General features: G+C 31.3%; 2 protein-coding genes across 2 annotated transcripts in view; both read right to left on the reverse strand.

Moving 5' to 3' along the window:
• The window catches only part of LOC132743563 (structural maintenance of chromosomes protein 2-like), a 96,259-nt gene that overhangs the window by 50,983 nt on the left and 27,865 nt on the right, over positions 1 to 17,411 (reverse strand). The window lies entirely within an intron of this gene.
• On the reverse strand, positions 1,343 to 16,175 carry LOC132743560 (uncharacterized). Its single transcript, XM_060732089.1, has 3 exons — positions 13,399 to 16,175; positions 11,444 to 11,566; positions 1,343 to 6,834 (listed from the first exon to the last, which is right to left on the reverse strand). Exon 1 carries the CDS (start codon positions 15,994 to 15,996, stop codon positions 13,699 to 13,701), a length of 2,298 nt encoding a protein of 765 aa, XP_060588072.1. The 5' UTR covers positions 15,997 to 16,175; the 3' UTR covers positions 1,343 to 6,834; positions 11,444 to 11,566; positions 13,399 to 13,698.

The following is a 17,411-nucleotide window of genomic DNA, read 5'->3' on the forward strand; positions in this document are numbered from 1 at the left end:
CATAAAAATGAGTGATAAATCTTAGCTACCAATACAGAGCCAGGCCAGCTTGCACATCCCTGAAGTCTGACCAGGCTCTATACTGTTGGAAGACTGACATTTTTTTGTGTTGAGTTCTGCGTCACACCAACAATGTGATGTTATATGGCGAATTCCAAGCTTTTATTATAATGTAAGTCATCAAGTGCCCTCCGAGAATTATTGCAGACACAAACAAATACCTAAGTAGAGCCAACAACGTTCTGTACGCAAGTTGGATAGCAACCTTACAAGAAGAATACATAGTCCATGGTGGGACTCGAACCCACAGCAGTAGGGGCATATGACACATAGTTTCATTTATAAATACCAACAACTCAATATTGACATGTCTAAAAGGTAGCTTGACAAAAAAGGTTAATAAATTAAGGATGTAAATATTTTATTATTCTTGATACATAAATATCAAATAGATGGTGACAAACAATCCTGTGAAGTTTCATTGAAATTACCCCGGAGCTTTTGGAGATGAAGCTCTGACAAGTTTATTTATCTCAAAAATCGACCATTAAGGGTTCATAACTTAGCCAATAAGAAGTCAATCAATAAGATATCAATCCTGTGAAGTTTCATTTAACTCCCCGGTTTTGGAAATTTGTACAATGTTTAATGCATATATATAATTGTATGTATTCAGATGTTTTTTTCTTATCAAATTATTATCTAAATAGTTATTGCAACTGTTGTCTAGCTATTTTTGAATGTGAAAAAAAAATATAATGATGTCATCATTTGATTGACAAACTGAAAGAAAACATGGAAATCATTTAAACTAAATATAAACCATTAAACAGCATTTAATTTACACAAAAATATAAAATATACAAAAGGACGCCATAGCAGACTGGATAAAATTTTGAAAAAAAAAAAAAAAAAAAACTGGCGTATTGACATTCCAATACCTGTGAAAGGGATTACAATTTTAAAGCTCAGTCTGTAACATTTTTTTTCAATTTTGTCTTTTTGTGCGTTCTTTAAGGATTCTGTTTTTCTTCATTTTACTAATATAAGAGATATTCATCCATACAAATTTAAGCTGTTATATTTCAATAATGTTTTGAGTTATTGAACAAAAAGAAAAAAAAGTATTCATTATTATAAAATGGAGACTTGGTATTCTTGTCAACTGCATAATCATTCAATCGTTTCAAAATAATAAACCTAAAGCTTTGATTTATTAAGTTCTGGATGAAAATTATGCAAACGAGAAACATTACAACAATTCAACATGAATTATAACAAAATGACAAACTACAAATGACGACAACAAAGGACATCTTTAGAACAAAACTTTTTTTTCGAAGTTTCCAGTATATATCTCAAATACAATTTTGTGGTATACAAAGAAGATAAACTTCGACCCTTTAAAAACAATAGGGGCAATAACTAAAAAATTATCCTTTTTGTGTACTGCACTTTTTCTCAATGAATTATATCAACCAATGCAGTTTCAAAAAATTAAAATATACAACTATTTCAAAAACATTAAGTATCACACTCCAGATAAAATTGGGGGCCTTTTTAAAGGGTTAATAATATAAACATCTGGAGGCCTGTCGCTTTAATAATTTCAAGTAGAAGGAAAAATAAAAGAATTTATTTAATTCAACCTGTAACATATTGTGCTATATCAGCTAAATACACATATCATTTTTGTGAAAATACAAATATGAGAAATGAATATGAAAGTGGGTGAAATCAAAACTTATATATATGTTTAGGACTACCTTTTCAGATGCTTCTCTTTTGCAATGAGTTCAGCTATTCAATTATCATCAGAAATTATCTGGCTATGTTTTTTTTTTTTCAAGACGGTTTAATGGCTGTGATAAATTGTGTATTGAATTTGAACCACTTCATGCACCTATAGATAATCAATGCATGACTGCACTCCGTACAATTGCAACTGCATGGCAAATAGGTGTATTCGTAAAGAACTTTTATTCTTGAAGGAAAAACTAAATAAAAAGGTTATTTTTTCGTGAAATATAGAATATGTTTGCACTTAACATGATAAAATTCTATATATTTCACTCGCCTTTCTGGCTCGTGAAATATATGGAATTTCATCATGTTGTGTGAAAATATATTAAAAATATTTCATTCAACCGAAAAAATTTCCTCTTATTATTTAACATTCTATACAGATATTAACACAGAAATTTATGTAATAAGCATATCTATATAAACGTATTCCAATAAAACATATATTCAACTCTTTAAAGCTGCTTGTCTCCAGATGATGCTAAAATATTTCAATAAAATTAAATTTGAAAATATTGTATTAGGATTTTAAGAAAAGTAAAAATATATAGGATTAAATCAATAATTTACATGTTTTGTATGATTAATGACTTATTTAAATACAGAATGTAACATCAACATACTTCTTCGTTACTAACATAAGAATAGGTATTACAGCATATTTTGACATTTTTTTGTAATTTACATGGATTATAGGCACTGTTTGCAATTTGTCAATTACTTTTTTCACTTCACAATATTTAACTTTTAAATACAATTTTAAAATTTTCATGAAAAATATCAAGAATCAAAAGGAAGCTGCTTGAAATGCATGCTATTCGTATCATATCTATCCGTTATAGATACCATGTACAATTTAGAAAAATCGTGCAATTTGATATTGCTATTGTTCAGAAGTGCAATATGTATTGTCATTAATATACTCAAATCTGCTAATATTGTTATCAAATTTATCTCTAAATTGTACAATATTCTAAAGTACTCCTTATCTATGAGACATTCAGCTTTAAAGTGATATCACTCCACAAACAATGACTATTTACAAATAAAATTAAACATACACTAGCTAAAAATAAACTAGAAATGTGTCATCATGCCACGGATGCCCCCGCTTGCAGCCAAAATTTCAGATGTTATTATATTTAGTTCCAATTTATTTTGCACAAATTATTGTTTTCATTTTAAGTTCAAAGCCCTTAAAACTTTTCAATGTTAACACAAACCATTTTCATACAATGTTCAATTAAGGCACTGAAATTATTCAGTCTCAACCTTTTGAAAATAGCATATTTCATATATGTAGCCAAAATAATGGTTACATACATTTCCACAAAAGTATGAGTGCTGAAACTGAAAGTTCAAAATTTTTCCAGCATTCAAGAAAGCTAAGTTTGACCAAAATCATTTACCCACGACCAAATTCAAACTTAAACTGCTTATTCCTAAGATGTATCTATATTATTTTCAAAGTGAAAGGGACATAACTCTGCCAAAAAATCATCAAACCATGACCAAATTCCAACTTGACCTGCCCATTCCTTTGACATATCCATTTGTCAAATTTGAGTTGAATATGTAACACTGTTGGGTAGATAATGAACAGAAACTGTAAATTTCATATTATTTTCAAAGTGTTAGGGGCATTACTCTGCCAAAAATCATTAAACCATGACCAAATTCGAACTTGGCCTGGGCATTCCAAAAACATATCCATATGTCAAATTTGAGTTGAATGTGTTGTACTGTTGGGGAGATAATAAACAGAAACTGAAAATTTCATATAATTTTCAAAATGAAAGGGGCATTACTCTGCCAAAAAGCATTGAATAATGACCAAATTAAAACTTGGCCTGGGCATTCCAAAAACATCTCCATATGATTGAGTTGAATGTGTTGTACTGTTGGGGAGATAATAAACAGAAACTGAAAATTTCATATAATTTTCAAAGTAAAAGGGGCATAACTCTGCCAAAAATCATTGAACCATGACCTAATTTGAACTTGACCTGTATTTTCTCATAACATATTCATATGTCAAATTTGAGTTGAATGTGTTGTTACGTTGGGGGAGATAATGAACGGAAACTGAAAATTTCATATCATTTTCAAAGTAAAAGGGGCATAACTCTGCCAAAAATCATTGAACCATGACCAAATTCGAACTTGACCTATATTTTCTGATGACATATCTATATGTCAAATTTGAGTTCAATGTGTGCAACCGTTACTAAGATTATGAACGGAAACTGATGATGACGGAATGACGGAAGGACGGAACAGGGTAACACTATATGCCCCGGCCATTACATGGCGGGGGCATAATAAATGGTAACTCAAATATACAGTTTAATGAAATAATACTGTATGCTGGAAACGTCACTTTTCATTGGATAAGCATGACATTTATATATTCCTCTCTGTCAATTTATGAACTTTTTATTTTCTATAATGAAGGAACTTTGCTGTATTATAAATTCATTATCAAATTACTTATAGGTTTATATGGCCATATTTAAACAGTTGTAAGCAATATAATCTTCACCTATCAGCTGAGGTTATATGTGCAAACAGCTGTTACAAATTGAGAAGCTTTATAACTAAAAATATATACTGCAAATGCATATTACCATTAATTGTTTCAAAGCAAAGGGAGCAAGATAGCAATATTATTATTTGGATAAAAAGACATATAACATGTTATATGGCCATGCATGAAATGTTGTTTGTTATATAACCATCATTTTGTGACTCGGGTTATATACTTGAAGCTTGTTATACTGGGTAATATAACCTGTCAAAATCATTATGAATTATAATGTATCTTCATATACATAATTTCCGTGTATCACAAAAATAAAAACAATTTACGTGAATGTTTGTTCAGAAAACTAAATTATTACAAAGAAGAAGGAAACTGTAAAAAAACAAATCTGTAATTATCATACACACTTCAAAATCTTTTTACAAAACAATACATTTGTAATACCCTTAAGGCAAATTAACAAAATATGATAAACACGATCAACAAGGAAATGCAGCGTTCAATGAACGCAACCCCCATACGCAACAACCACTGCGCTATACTAACAAGGCACAATATGCCTCAGAAAATAAATATTATCTAGAAAAGTCAAGCATTTGTTAAATAATGTTTTGATAATTGTTCAAGAGTATTTTAGATGTTTAACAAGTGAAAATATCTCTGAACCTGCAGTAATGTGTAATAAAGGTAATAAATTGTAAACAAGAAATGTCAAACGACATATATGCCCCCTTTTCTAGCCCTTGACTCATATTATTGATAATTTTGTTATAGAAACTTTCCATAAATGGGTACATGGAAATGTTAAATTATGGAAACAAAAATAATGAAGACTTTGTGATAAATAGTTTGCAAGATAATGAGACATTTAAGGCCCCTGTGACCTTGACCTTTGAACTAGTGACACAAAACCAATTGGGGTCATCTAATTGTTATGACCAATCAATATTAGAAATATGAAGACTTTGTGATAAATGGCTTTCAAGATAATGAGCGGAAACAATACTTACATTCAAGAACCCTATGACCTTGACCTAGTGACCCCAAAATCAATAGGGGTCACTTACTAGTTATGACCAATCAGTATGTGAAATATGAAGAATTTGTGATAAATAGATTTTAAGATAATAAGCGGAAACCATTCTGACATTTAACGCCTCTGTGACCTTGACCTTTGACCTAGTGACCCCAAAAGCAATACCTGTTGGTTATTACCAATCACTATGTGACTTTGTGATAAATAGTAATCAAGAAAATAAGCAGAAATCATACTACCATTCAAGGCCCCCCTTTGACCTAGTGACCCTAAAATCAATAGGGGTCATTTACTAGTTATGACCAATCAATAATGAAATATGAAGGCTTGGTGATGAATACTTTTCAAGATAAACAACGGAAACCATTCTGACATTTATGGCTCCTGTGACCTTGACCTTTGACCAAGTGACTCCAAAATAAATAGGGGTCATCTACTAGCTATGGCCAATCACTAAGTAAAATATGACAAATTTGTGATAAATGCTTTTCAAGATAATCAGCGGAAACCATTTTGACATTTATGGCTCCTGTGACCTTGACCTTTGACCAAGTGACCCAAAATCAATAGGGATCATCAACTAGTTATTGCAAATCACTATGTGAAATATGAAGACTCTGTGATAAACAGTTGTCAAGATATTCAGCGGAAACTATGTGGTCTAACGACGGACAGACCAACAGACAGACTGACATTAGCAAAACAATATACCCCCTCTTTTTCGAAGGGGGCATTACACTTTAAGTAGTATTTTGACTATCATACTACTTTTGATTCACTTTAATTATACCAATTGCCTAAACAAAAAAAAATCAGCATCACTATCTTTAAATTATGTATATGGCAAAAGGGTTTATTTTTTGAAACTGTTTTCGAAAATTAAATAAAACTGACATAATTTCTGAAGCATAATGGGCCTTTAATAAAAAATTACTTAACAATTCTTGTTATATAATATTATTCTAAAATTGCATAAACAAATTTATACATGTACTGTATATCTAATTCATAAATTAAATTATTAAATAAGACCTTTTTTACATAAAAGATTTTTTCAAAGGAATACTGAAATATTTAACAGTGGTCTTGGTGTAATTGTTATCAAGATTCAAATTCTAATTGTACAAAACAGATACAAGATAACTGTGTAATGCAAAAGTTTTCTATTTTGTTTCCTTCCATTAAGCAAGGAACCAGAAAGTTATTCAATGTATTGGCAAGTAATGATGATTTAGGGTTTTTTCTGCGACTGTTAATCACATAATTATTTGACATTTGTCCCCCGAACAGCCAGGTATCAGGTGTAAAATTATAAGATTGGTTACTATTTAAGAACTTTTACTTCTTTGTCGTTCAGAACAACCCGCTGATAATCATCCGGAGATTAATGGATAAAAAGCCAAACAGTTGTGATTGTCCTCATTGTCCCTGTAGATTTATTATAGCTGATTTTCTGAAATAAAGGAAAGCAAGAAGTCACAATTATAACATCATGTAGCAGGAATTTTCTATTCTTACACTAATTACAGTATATTTATATGTGTTTTGAATATACAGATTTTTTTCTTGTCTATTTTCAAGCTAACCAATCCAAATTACTTAAATTGACTTGTCAATCATTCAATTTGGACAGAACCATTCACCATACATGTATTATGGAAAACATTGAAATATTACTGTACATGCAGGCTAAATACGTTTCCGCCAAGAGGCCTAAAGTTAATGAGCCGGTCCAGAGAGTAAACAAGTATATTTCAAATAAAGAAAAGAAGAAAAAGAGCCGCGTCACGACTAAACCAACGTAATGCGTTTGCCACCAGCATGGATACTGACAGGATCCATGCATTTCGCTGTTAGTTTCTCCACTAATGTAATAGAGTTTGTAAGTGAACAGCATGGATCCTGATCAGACTGCGCGTATGCGCAGACTGGTCTGGATCCATGCTGGTTGCAAACCCACTATGTTGGTTTTGTCATGACGCGGCTCAAATATTATTGGAATTTAAGTAAGATCTGCAAACACATCCGATATAATTTTGTGATTTGCGACTGAATGTATTCTGTGACATAAAAGAAATGAATGTATTGTTGTTACTTTATTGTCAATCAATTACCGATTCAGGATTGAAATAAAATCAATACTTTTGCATTATCAATGAGAGGTTTAACAAGACCCACCGCCGGGCAGGGGCAACGCTCGACTTTTTACTTTCTCTAAAGGCAAACAAAGAAATGTTTGAACAAAATCTTAACGGTTCCTTATTTTTATAATTTTTAATCGGTCAGTCTTGTCACGTAAGTTTTGTCTATATATAAATTTTTGTATATAAATATACTTATTATATACTTATTATAATATATACATATATATATATATATATATATATATATATAATTGAGAGAATATATTACACACATACCACCATATCGATATGCCAGTCCAATTACGGCACAGCGCCTAGCAGAACAGTCATGAAAGCATAGCCACTGCTCATCCACCATCACAAAAATGATGGTTTCAGAACAGCTTTATATACAGTCACAAACTGCACTACACATTAAAACAAGCTCAACATTCGCATATATAGAGTTTGTTCTCTGTTATCATGTCTAACAAATCAACGATGACAATTTTGACCGTCAAGTTTGAAGACAATCCATTCGAAAATATAAAGTTACAGCCAATAACAGCATGAACAAGCAAAATTTGGACTTTTAACCTTGAAGGTCAAGCTCATTTATGGTTAAAGGTCAAGGTTAGTATGGTCTAATGACAGGTCTTGTCCCAAGGGTTGTTGTGGCCAAGTATGAAGACAATACATCAAGAAATAAAAAAGTTATGATCCAGACGGGAACGGCAAAAGCAACGCCGCCGCGACTATAGCAATACCTCTTCTTTTTTTTTCAAAAAAAGTCGAGCAAAAAATGATAAAATTAGCAAAGAATATAAACATTAAAATGGGCATGTCTAAAACTTTACCGGCGGTAACCGTCGCTACTTGATGAACTTTATATATTTTGTTAATTTACATATTTTATAGCAGTGATAATAACAAGAGCTTGCAGAGGAGACGACACACACTCTACTAAATAAATCGACCAGTAAGGGAAGACAAAACTGAAAAAAAAATCAAATATGATACAAATATATTTCTGTATCAAGTTATCAAAAAAACACTCATAATAATAATAATAATAATAATAATAATAAATATGCTCAATATTTTGCACCACATAATTTGCACGATAACATGTCAATATAAGTTAAACATAGATTTCTATGCTCTAATAAAAAAATGATAAGAACAAGAAATGTTTAAAATAAATATAAGTTCAAAGAAGAAATTACTCTTAAAATAAAGGTGCTTGAGTTATTAACCTGATCATAAATGATGTGAATAATGACAAAGAACAATAATATCAAGTCTAAAGTAGATACTATTCATATCATATAAAGATTATTCTTAAAATATAGATAAAAAATAACATAAAAATAGTTCTGGATTTCACAATAGCTAGAGTTCTAATTTCACAAGATAATGCTTTGATTACTAACATACTTTTAAATATGAATTAAATCCCTGAAGAAATATTCACATTATATAGATAAAAATTAAAAAAAAAAGACATAAAGAAAATTCTAAGTAAAAGGTGAAGATATTTCTGATTATATATAACACTAGGGTTATATAATGGTCATATTATTTTGATAGGGTTATATGGCATTTGAATTTAAAGTTGACGTAAATTCTTCTAAAAAAATAAACAAGAGGTCCATAATTGACCTGAAATCGCTCATCTGTATATAGACCACTGGGCCAATGTCAATTTTAAACCAGGAGCTTTTATTTGAACAAACTTGGTAAGAAAACCCATTAGAAGATGTTTCATGATAAATATCTAAGCTATAGCTCTTTTGGATTTTTATAGAGAAGAATTTTTAAGTTTTTACTATATACATATAAGAAAACACAACCCGCCCACTGGGAGAAGCCAATATTGACCCCAGGGCTTTTATTTGAACAAACTTGGTAGACACTCACTAGACGTAATTTCATGCTTAATATCTAAACAATATCTCTTCAGTTTTTTTATCAGAAGATTTCTAAAGTAATTACTATAAATATATAAGGAAAATCAATGACCCTGGGGCGGGGCAAATTTTAACCCAAGGGCCCTTATTTGAACAAAAATGGTAAACACCCATTAGAAGATGTTTCATGCTAAATATCTTAGCTCTAGCTCTTTGGGCTTTTATAAATTTTAATAGATACATAAAGGGCCAATTTTTACCCCAGGGATTTTATTTAAAGAAACTTGGTAGACACCCACTAGAAGATGTTTCAAGCTTAATATCTAAGCTCTAGCTATTTGGGTTTTTGAAAAGTAGATTTTTTAAGTTTTTACTTTATACAAATAAGGACAATCAATGACCCCCGGGGCGGGTAATTTTGACCCTAGGGCATTTATTTGAACCGGACGGATGGACGACAAATGGACGGACGCCGTTTGAAAAGCGATCACTAAAGCTTACCATGTCACTTTGTGACAGGTGAGCTAAAAAGTTAAAGCCATACAATAAATATATATACAATTGAAGTTTATACCTTATTAATAAGGAAGAAAGAACTGGTAAAGATATTAATACTGAACAATGAGTTAAGTTTAAAATCTGTATACCGACGTAGATGAACCCAACTTGGGATGGTTAGGACTAGGACAGCTTTCGATATATTTTTTCAGTCAAGCTAAAGACCAACAGAAATCTGAGCATGCATGCAGTATGCATTGATATACAGTACAAATTATGATTTAATGCAGTGACAGACATTTATCATAGGGAAAACACGTTCTATGTTAAAGTGTATGAAGGTGAACTATGGATACATTTTACTCGACATATCAATTTGTCATTGATATTTAGTATTATTACGATATCGATAGAATCATTGATATGCTTTTGACTGTATGAATTACAATTCTTCAACAAATACTTCCTAATCCCTTCTGGAATTGTGGGAATTATTCACTTTATCTTTGCATATTTTCACAGAAATTATCTTCAAGATTCTATTATACAAGATATGTTTGTAAAGCATCTATGTCTCCTACTGGCAGCCAATAAGTCATGGTGTCAGGTCATTTTTACATTGACTTTTGACCTAGTGACCCCATACTGGCATGTGTATAGAAATCATCTACTAGCCCAGACAAATGCACCTGGGATAATTTATAGCCAAGGGCCTATTAGTTGTCAAGTTATTCAGGTTGGAATCTGTTTTGAAATACAATATAAATATGATCTTGACCTTTGATCCCTTGACCCCAAAATCAATAGGAATCATCTACTGGCCAAAACCAAAGCAGTTGTGAACATTAAGGGCCAGGGACCCATTGGATGTCAAGTTATTGATCGTAAAAGTAAACGATTTTGACATTCAATGTGAGCTTGAACTCTGACCTAAAAACAATTGGGGTCATCTGCAGGTCATAACTAATCTCCATACCAAGTTAGCAGCGTTCTTAAGTTATTGACTGGAAACGGATTTGACTACGACCGACTGACAGAAGAACCAACCGATTGATAAGTGTGATGCAATAAATCACTTAGTGCAATGTACCCCACTTCTTCTAAGTGAGCATAACTATGTTAAAGGCACATTATGCCTCAGAATGGAAAAAAAACTCTTAAGATAGGGAAAACATGTTTTGTTACTGCTAACTAACAGTTTAAAAACTTGTTAGATTCTTTTTACCTGAAGAAGTGTTGAATGTGAAATAAAATGTCTAAAAAGTAGCAATTAAATGTAAACAAAGTAGTATTTTGACTTCCATACAAAATACTATATCTGTTTAATTCTTCTCAATGCCAAAAATTACAAGAAGCAAAAGGTGATTTAGGTCATTGGCTAATGGGTAACTTGTGGAAAATTTTAACGGAACACCAGAAATAGACAGCTATTGAGAATTTAAAATAAAAGCATATCGGGGCATAATGGGCCTTTAATTTACATAAACAGTTTATTAGGCTGTCCATCAAAAAGATATTTGAAAAGTCTTACCAAGACAAGAGGATGTTTTTCAAATACATCTCTACAAATTGATCTATCATCACACAATGCTCCATATAAAATGTCACGGGAGATTCTGCACACCAAAGAATCGGAAATTTTAATCCAAGGCCACTGAAACAAGAAATAACACATATTGTATAAATTGAAAATTTTTGACGAAATTGTACAATTCTTATCTAGTTCAACATTTTACTTACAAGTACGTGTGTGGTATACTGATTTCCATGAAACATAAATAATATTACAGGAGGCAGAATTCTTTAATAACTGCCGTTAAGAAATGTGACGTCATGATTTAAAACTCTTGCCTACTTGAATAAATGTTTTACGTTTTCTGGTGAATAGGTATCAAAATACCCTTTTGTAAATATGAGTCGGACATATTTGAAACAATGAAAAAAATCTGACTTTTACATCGCAAACACATATAAATAAACAAGAGCACTCAGAAGGGCTGTAATGTCCAAGTATGAAGACATTCCATTAAGAAACAAGAGCTATCGTTAGGACTGAGTGAGCATGCTCGATTATTCTCAGTGCTTGATTGTAAAAGAGCCTTGATAATTTATGCAAAATAATATTTTATTTTAAAGTTTAAAAAGGGCCAAACATTTTTCAAATCCATGCCTTGGAGAGTGACCTATTATGCTCTCAAACATGTGTATAAAATTTCAACTTGTTTCAAAGCCATATGTCAGTGGACTTCACATATAGATTTGAGGTCGTATACAAACTTTAATGTAAATTTTAAGTCGAAAAAGGGGCATAATTCTGTCAAAATGCTTATAAGAGTTACTTTCTCCTGTCTACAGGTTGTGGCATGATGGTGAACAAGTCTGCAAAGTTTAAAAACCATATGTCAATGGACTTTGAAAATATTTGAGGTGATATGCAAACTTTAACATAAATTCCAAGTCGAAAAAAGGGGCATAATTTTGTCATAATGCTTGATAGAGTTACCACCTCCTGTCTACATATTTGGGGAATGATGGTGCATAAGTGTGCAAAGTCTCAAAGCCATATGTCAATAAACTTTGCAAATATTTGTGTTCATACGCAAATTGTAACATAAATTCTAAGTCGAAAAAGGGGCATTATTCTGTCAAAACGCTTGAAAAATTTACCTCCTCTTGTCTATAGGTTGGGGGCATGATGGCAAACAAGTCTGCAAAGTTTCAAAGCCATATATCAACCGACTTTGAATATATTTGAGGAGGTGCGCAAATTTAATGTAAATTCTAAGTTGAAAAGGGGGCATTATTCTGTTGAAATGCTTGAAAAAGTTACCTCCTCCTGTCTACAGGTTGGGGCATGATGGTGAACAAGTGTGCAAAGTTTCAAAACCATAAGTCAATGGACTTTGAAAATATTTGAAGTAGTACGTCCATTCTAATGTAAATTCTAAGTAAAAAAGGTGGCATTATTCTGTCAAACTGCTTGAAAGAGTTACCTCCTCCTGTCTACAGGTTACTGTCATGATGGCAAACAAGTCTACAAAGTTTCAAAGCCACATGTCAATGGATTTTGAAAATATTTGAGGTTGTAGCTATTTAACAACTGTTCATATATATATATATATATATATATATATATATATATATATATATATATATATATATATATATATATATATATATATATATATATATATATATATAATATATATATATATATATATATATATATATATATATATATATATATGTCTTTACTGACTTAGTTAATAGAAGGTTTTATTTTAACTATAAAATCTACTTTAAAAATCAAAAATTTATAGAAAAATATTAAAAGTGGAATTATTTATTAATTTATTATATAAAATTTTATTACTTAATTAAAAGAAAATCTTATATTATAGATCTAGTTCAGTTTGAATAATCTATTTCAATACTTATGTAAAATGAAATAATATAAAAAAATAATTCAATAAAAAAATGTCTTACCTGTGAAATATTTCCAAATCCTAATTCCAAGTTAAATCCATTAAGTTCCGGTAAATAACTTCCTTCCTTGAATAATTTATCCTCTTAAAATGTTTTTATTTATTTATTTATAAACAACTGTCACTTAATTAAACCTTTAAACAGAAATAAATGTTTGTAAATTAAATGACCAAACTATACAGTACATGTATAACGTAAACGAAGTCGCCATTTTGTTTTTTAAGTGTCCATTTTTAAATTGTTTTCATTTAAAATTATTTAAGTAATTCCTTCAGTTTATTTTACAATGTTTGTCCTTGTTTATTCTTTACTTGGTTTTATTGTTTTGAACTCAATCACCCGTCCCCGCCAGCCATGGTCGTCGTCTTGTATCACATGAAAAGTTTGTGAACTCCGAATATTTTCTCTAACACGGTCATATTCTGTTTCCGGTGTAATGGCGTCCATCTCTACTGTAACTGACTGCGGCAGATTTTTCAGCACGGTAATAAAGTTCTGTAAACTTTCTGCAGACATTTCTATACCCAACAACTCCACACGTTCAATATTCAACATGTCACGTGACAGTAACAATGAACTTTCATCTAGATTGATTCTCCACAACGTAACATTAACTAATGACGCTGTTGATAAATTTAATTTTAGCCTCCAAGGTAACGCCTGCAAGTGTAACTTTGATAGAGTTGAATGTTGAGATAAGTCCAAGTTCAATCTCTGACAATCACGGCTGCCATGTTCTTTACAGTCTAACCCATGCAATGTTAACTCTTTTATTGATTTTTGACGGGAGATAAAATTGTAAAATGGTTCCAGTATTTTGTGAGATAACATGAACTTGTAAATATATAAATATTTTATGTTTTGTAATCGCGCCAAATTTTCACTCAGATTTTCTTCATCATTTGTCCATTCGTCATCCTGCAAAGTAACGGACTGTAAACTGGGAAACCAAATCCGGGTTATCTCAGCCTCCTTCCTCCTGTCACCATAATAGTAAAGTTTCTGTATATGACTGAGATCTGTGAGAGAGAATAAATCTATAATTTCATGTAAACTGCCGGAAGTATAAGGGTCGATGTTTATATAAAGTGATTTTATGTTGGTTTTATTTTGTTTTAACAAACGTTGTAACAGCTCATTGTGCTCGGTGTTCTCGTCAATGAAGAAATCTTGTAAACATAATTGAATATTTTCACTTTCAGGCATTTCTTGTAAACACGACATGAACATTATCTGTATGTTATACAATGGATTATAGTACATGGCGCCCTCGCGACCTGTCCTTGTTCTATAGTCGCGTGTTTTCGCGTCTTCATTTATTACAGACATCAAATCATTTAATACTGCACACATCAGGTCAGCATTCATTCCACTTATAAATTCACAAATTTTTGACATGTCCAGAATGTCTTGAATATTTCTACATTTTTCTACAACAATTTTCTGAGCCTCATTTTCAGAACTTATAAATATGGCGGCAAAGAATTCCTGAACTGTTTTGTGGGAAAATGACACTTTACTAAACTTTTTTGTTAATGTTTTAGATGTACTTTCTGACAACATTCCTGAGTGAAGGGTGAATTTCATCTCGTCTGTTGAGAGATATTTTTTAGCAACTGATCCATCAAATACCAACGTGTTTTCTCTTGTTTTATTGAATAACGTATAATAAGCTAATTTCCCCAAACACATTAGGAGTGAGTAATATTTCCTGCAGTTTTTATATTCAGCAAGACAATTAGGGATGTTACCCTCAGAAAGGTCACACGATTGTTGAAGCTCAACGTGGATCTGAATCGTTCTCGATAAAAGAAGTTCGACTATATTTATATACAGATCACATTTTGAATCTCCTATTTGAATACCGTCACACCATAAACAAATAGTATATATTAAAAGAAGAGGCACAAAAGCAAGCTGGGCGTTTTGTCTCCTATTGATTGTTTGTATGAACTGCCTGACGTCACTGTCTAATAAGTCCTTATTCTGGTGAGATTTCAATCTTTGTAAAATCCTTCTTATAAGCGTGACCGCCGAGTCGTTACTTAATCGTGTAATTTCTACCTTTTTTCCTATTTGACACGGATTTAGATTCAATTCTCCTAATTTCCATGGTCTCGTAGTGGTCAGTACTGTACACTTTTCTCGATCATTCCTGTGGGGGATCGATCGGGGCGATCTGTCACATTCCTTTTCGGGGTGGGTCCATTCATCCAGTCCATCAAGTATAATGAGGCATTTCTCATTTTTCAAAATTTTAAGGAGAAAATTCTCGGAAGGCTTTTCTTGTAGACCCAAATTTGAAACAATTGTTTTAAATATGAGGTCATCTATAGAACATAAATTGTTGGAATCTCGCAGTAAGACCAGAAATAAGAAATCAAATTCCTGCATACAGTCTATATCATCCTTTTCAAAAGATTGAATTATGTCTTCATCTGGAAAATGAGCTTGACACCACGTGATCGCCAGATAGTTTGAAAATGCAGTTTTTCCGAGACCAGCATCAGCAATAACATGTATTTCTCGGTTAGCTTGTTTTCCGGTTTTAAACATCTCCAATAATGAAATGACGGGTGTTTGTTCATCATTTCTCATCGGGGCTGAGATTATTAAGTTCAATTCAGGTCTTACGTAGAAAGAAGCCAAAGGCGTGTCATTTTCTTCGAACAGGGGCGACAGGAAAACTTTACTGTGTCTCGTTTTGTAGAATTCAATCAAACCATCTCTGAGCTCTGAAAAATGAAATGTAAACTGTTATTTTTTTCAGGAATATAATTATACTAATAATAAACGGATAAATTTATATGTATTTTAAAAAAAATAATTTATGTAATAATTATCAATGTGAATAGAGTAACAATTTACAGTACTTCAATAATTATATCACAATATTACAAGGATTCGAAGTGTGTGCTTAATAAATAAATATCCATTTTTTTGGTTGTTATGTGTTCTATTCTGCATATTTATAATGTACTGAGATACTGACTTAGAGTCTAGACATAGACGCCACAGTCATGAAGTATTTTTCGCCAAATGTAATCATTCAATGGAAAGGGTCAATGGCGTTAAAAGGCCTTTACCATACAACTGCATGTATGTAGGTGATGTAAAAAAAACACAACAGCACACACACCCAATAATGTCAACAATTTCAATTTGAACTGTATAAAAGTACAGAACAGACTTTATTTATTGGGTTTTTTATATGTTCGTCTAAGTACATTTGTACTGAGATAAACAAAAGGTTCAGCATGGCTTAAGTCGCTCACATGAGAGCCATTGTTAGACAAGTTTCAAGTTAAAAAGTAAAAATGTACATTTGGTTTAAACATGAAGACTATAGATTTGAAATAAAACTAACATCTTATTAATTAAGAAAGAAGACTTTTTCAGTTATGAATCTGGCATTTTAGAATTGTAAAGTAAGAGACTTTTTTTTAATTATTAACAGGCTTTTATATGTAAATGATATTTCTTGAAAAAGGGTCCTTTATAATTCAAAATTATACTTCATTTGCATAAGCCCTTCTATATTTCATATGACGTCATCCGGTCCATAAACCGCATACAGACCGGGGCCGGTCCATAATTCTTATATGGACTGGATGACGTCATATTTAATATAGAAGGGCGTACGCAAATGAGGTATAATATTCTATTTTGTTATTTAATGATTCTTTTTACTGAATTTTGTTTTGTTTCAGATAAATTTATTACATGTTGATCAAAAGTCATGATTTGTCTTTAAATTTATTATAAATTTCATTTATATACAGTTTGTGAAACTCTTAAAGTTCGGGTTTTTTTGCCTGTTTAATTTGATTAACGAAAATTGAATTACAAAAGAAGAGCACATTTGTTTTTGCTGTATCACTTGAAAATAATAAAATTAATAACAAAAGTCCGACTAGGGTTTCAGATATTTCTTACACTGAACAAATAAATTATTATTTGAAAGCAAATTATAGTAAAAATGACAGCAACAGAAGGGATGAAAAGATTTAGAT

The sequence above is a fragment of the Ruditapes philippinarum genome, unplaced genomic scaffold (genome assembly GCF_026571515.1).
Source record: "Ruditapes philippinarum isolate M1 unplaced genomic scaffold, ASM2657151v2 ctg983_1_1_1_1, whole genome shotgun sequence".
NCBI classification, from domain to species: domain Eukaryota; kingdom Metazoa; phylum Mollusca; class Bivalvia; order Venerida; family Veneridae; genus Ruditapes; species Ruditapes philippinarum.

What these genes read in the sequence shown, in the direction of transcription:
- LOC132743560 (XM_060732089.1), bottom strand. Translation starts at nt 15,996, where the DNA reads ATGAGAAATGATGAACAAACACCCGTCATTTCATTATTGGAGATGTTT.